General features: G+C 40.5%; 1 protein-coding gene across 1 annotated transcript in view; it reads right to left on the bottom strand.

Annotated features, from left to right (window-relative positions):
- Positions 1-2843, bottom strand: part of LOC111963236 (GTP cyclohydrolase 1 feedback regulatory protein) — a 5667-nt gene extending 2824 nt beyond the window's left edge. Inside the window, exon 1 of the mRNA XM_023986545.2 lies at positions 2534-2843. Within this exon, the coding sequence (XP_023842313.1) occupies positions 2534-2569 (36 nt within the window). The 5' untranslated portion in view covers positions 2570-2843. The remainder of the gene's footprint in view (positions 1-2533) is intronic.
- Positions 2844-3223: the final 380 nt, after the last annotated feature.

Below are 3223 nucleotides of genomic sequence, written 5' to 3' on the forward strand. Positions count from 1 at the left end.
ACTGAAAAAGTGTGTGTGAGAAAGGAGGCCTTCAAGCCTGTTACACCAGCTCTGTCAGGAGAAATGGGCCAAAATTCACCCAACTTATTGTGGGAAGCTTGTGGAAGGCTACCCAAAACGTTTTACCCAAGTTAAACAATTGAAAGGCAATGCTACCAAATACTAATTGAGTGTATGTAAACTTCTGACCCACTGGGAATGTGATGAAAGAAATAAAAGCTGAAATAAATCATTCTCTCTACTATTATTATTCTGACATTTCACATTCTTAAAATAAAGTGGTGATCCTAACTGACCTAAAACAGGGAATTTTTAATATGATTAAATGTCAGGAATTGTGAAACTGAGTTTAAATGTATTTGGCTAAGGTGTATGTAAACTTCCGACTTCAACTGTACATTATTGCCACTATGTCTCTTTTTTTACAGCATTCAGTGTGGCAGACATACTAAAGAGAGATGTCCTTGTTGGCCTGAGGATCCCTTTGTATCCCAGCTCACCTGCATCAGCCTCAATACATTTTCATGCAATTTCGTTCATTAATTAGATATTTATGACCATAGCCGTAACTACATATGAGGACACCGAGGTCCAGACCTCTGTAATTTTTGAAACCTCGTCCCCCAAAAAAGAAGAATACAAATAGATTTTGTACACAATAAAGAAGATCAATTACGGGTCAACATTTTAAATATTGCTCCYAAGCTCAGAACGCTTATATTCTTGATCTGACTGACTTCTAATTGTGCCAGCCTCTTCGAACGACTGGAATCCTTAACAGTGGGTAGCTCGTTATGTCCGGAGGACGCAGGCGATTAACTATGAGAGGGCGGTACAGGCCGGGGGCTGGAGACATGAAACGAACTACCCCAACTCGGATGCGGCTCAAGTAGGCACATAGAGACGCTGCTGGCAGTGTTTGCGAGGTGCTGGACAAAAGGCAATTTTAAAACCGTCCTGCGACTCCTGCCGAGCCTACAGACATTCCCCAAACAAAACAAAAAACGACTCTTGGAGAATGAGTCAGTCTGTCGGCAGAGACTTTTTTATTGCCGTAAAGTTGAAAGACTCCGGCCAGCTAGAATGATAAAGTAAGAAGCTAACGTTATTAAACGGGGTCTACCTCAGCAGGAGCAAGAAATATGCTAATAAGTTCTCAACTTTGCTTTACAGAGAGTAGGCGTTTAGATAAAAGTGTATGCTCAATGGGATACATTGTGCTATTATATTCTAACAATGATGTGGCGCTCAGTGCTGAGGCAGGCTGCAATGCATTCAGGAGAAGGCAGAGGAGACAGAGCTTAGTATGTGGCTCCCAAACTTGGTGTCAGGGCCCCATGTGGGTCCCCTGAGAATCTGTGCTAATCTTATGAAAGCGAACTTTAATAAAATATGTTTTAACATCTCCATGGCCTATCTTCCCTATAGGCCTACAGTAACATGCAATCAAAAAGCAAACGAAGTTCTAAAAATGTCATGTTTTCATTGTGTAGAAATGTAGAACTAAACTGTTCTATACCAAACACTCAAACTGAACACAATTAATTGGTTAGAGAGGCCTGAAATATCACTTTAATTTGTAGCTTTAGAATGTGCAAAGTGTGTTGACATATAGTGCCTCCCACAATGCAGGTGGTGATGGCTGCAAGGTGCAGTTGGTGAGAAGCAGTCCCGTGTAGCTCAGTTGGTAGAGCATGGCGCTTGCAACGCCAGGGTTGTGGTCACCTTCATTTATGTTACGGCTATACACGTCTGGCTCCAAAGGGCTACAAGTATGACAATAATATGAACATGTATGCACTCACTACTGTGTCGCTCTGGATAAGAGCATCTGCTAAATGATGTCAAATAAAGTGCAGTGACTTCATCAAAAACTACATGACCTTTGATCACATGATTTTTATCAAGTTCATGCAGTCGATGACCCATCAGTCACAATTCGGACAATTTTGAAAACCTGCAATACACTTTGAAAGGCGTGACTAAATAATAAGAGTGATCCACTCGAACGCGCCCACAGACAGGGCATTTTCATGCCATTGTCTCTTCAAAAAGTTGCAAGAAATGCGTTCTGTTGATGTCTTTCTTATAATAAACTTGTGCAGATTAATTACATTTCAATACATTTTTTAATATTGTTGAATTCAGATTAATTGTCTGGATTCTGTGATTGAGATTCTGTCCGCATCGCGGATTTTATAGGGCCCAGATGCATGGCAGGCCATCCACAATCTCAAAAACAATTGATCCAATATGCACAAATAGGCCTATATATTTGACTGAACAGCGAACATGTGTTTTTAATTTGGGGCACAACATTGCCCCGTAGTTAGACTTATTTGTTTTGCTTCCACGTTTGAAAATGTTACAATGTTGCATAACAGAACATGGGTTGCAATGTAATAAGCGAAAAATGTCAAATCGGCTACATTGTTGCAGAACCATTGCCTGCTTTTACAGCATATTTTGAGTCTAACATTGCGTGCGTCAACTACAAGCATGCATACTGTATGACGAGAAGAGGAATACTAACCAGACGGATCTGAGTACTAACGAGTACATAGGGCATCGTGGATCTCAACCGTTTAACGGGTAGTCCCCCGGGAAAGGATGATTAGACGGTTACTTCAGAGACGCGACAGTCCCCTTTCCAAGTTGCTCTCGCACTGACAGCAAATGCGGAAACACCCATCGCAATGGACAAATCACAACTCTCACTCTCAACAGCTGTCAACAAAGCTGGTGTATGCACAGTGTGCTCGCGTGTCCAATATAAAGAGCAAAATAAAGTGTTAAAGCTATTAATTTAGACACGCAATGAAACCTATTTACATGACAAACTGGACTTAATGTGAACATGCTTTATATTAAAATAATATCTGATGTCATATTTAAGGATTTTTGTTAGACCTATTAAATCAGTGGCAATCATAAATGTAGCACGACTATTTGTTTACAGATATAGGTTTGTTTACATTTCATGGAGATGTTATCTGGGAAGTGAACTCTGGTCATGTTGCAATCAGAGTAGCAAGGCTACCCGTCTGACTCTGAACATATTGCCATGTTCATGTTTGTTTCTCAGTTCGACTAAAGTTGTTTATTTTAATTATGTGGCTTTGAAACGGTGCATTATTACCCACTGTTGCTTCAGCCAAGACATGCCTGTGTAGCAATCGTAGTGGTTTCGTATGTGAAGAGCTTCTTTATGCAACAAGTAAAT

This window comes from Salvelinus sp. IW2-2015, linkage group LG4q.2 (genome assembly GCF_002910315.2).
Source record: "Salvelinus sp. IW2-2015 linkage group LG4q.2, ASM291031v2, whole genome shotgun sequence".
In the NCBI taxonomy this organism is placed as follows: Eukaryota; Metazoa; Chordata; class Actinopteri; order Salmoniformes; family Salmonidae; genus Salvelinus; species Salvelinus sp. IW2-2015.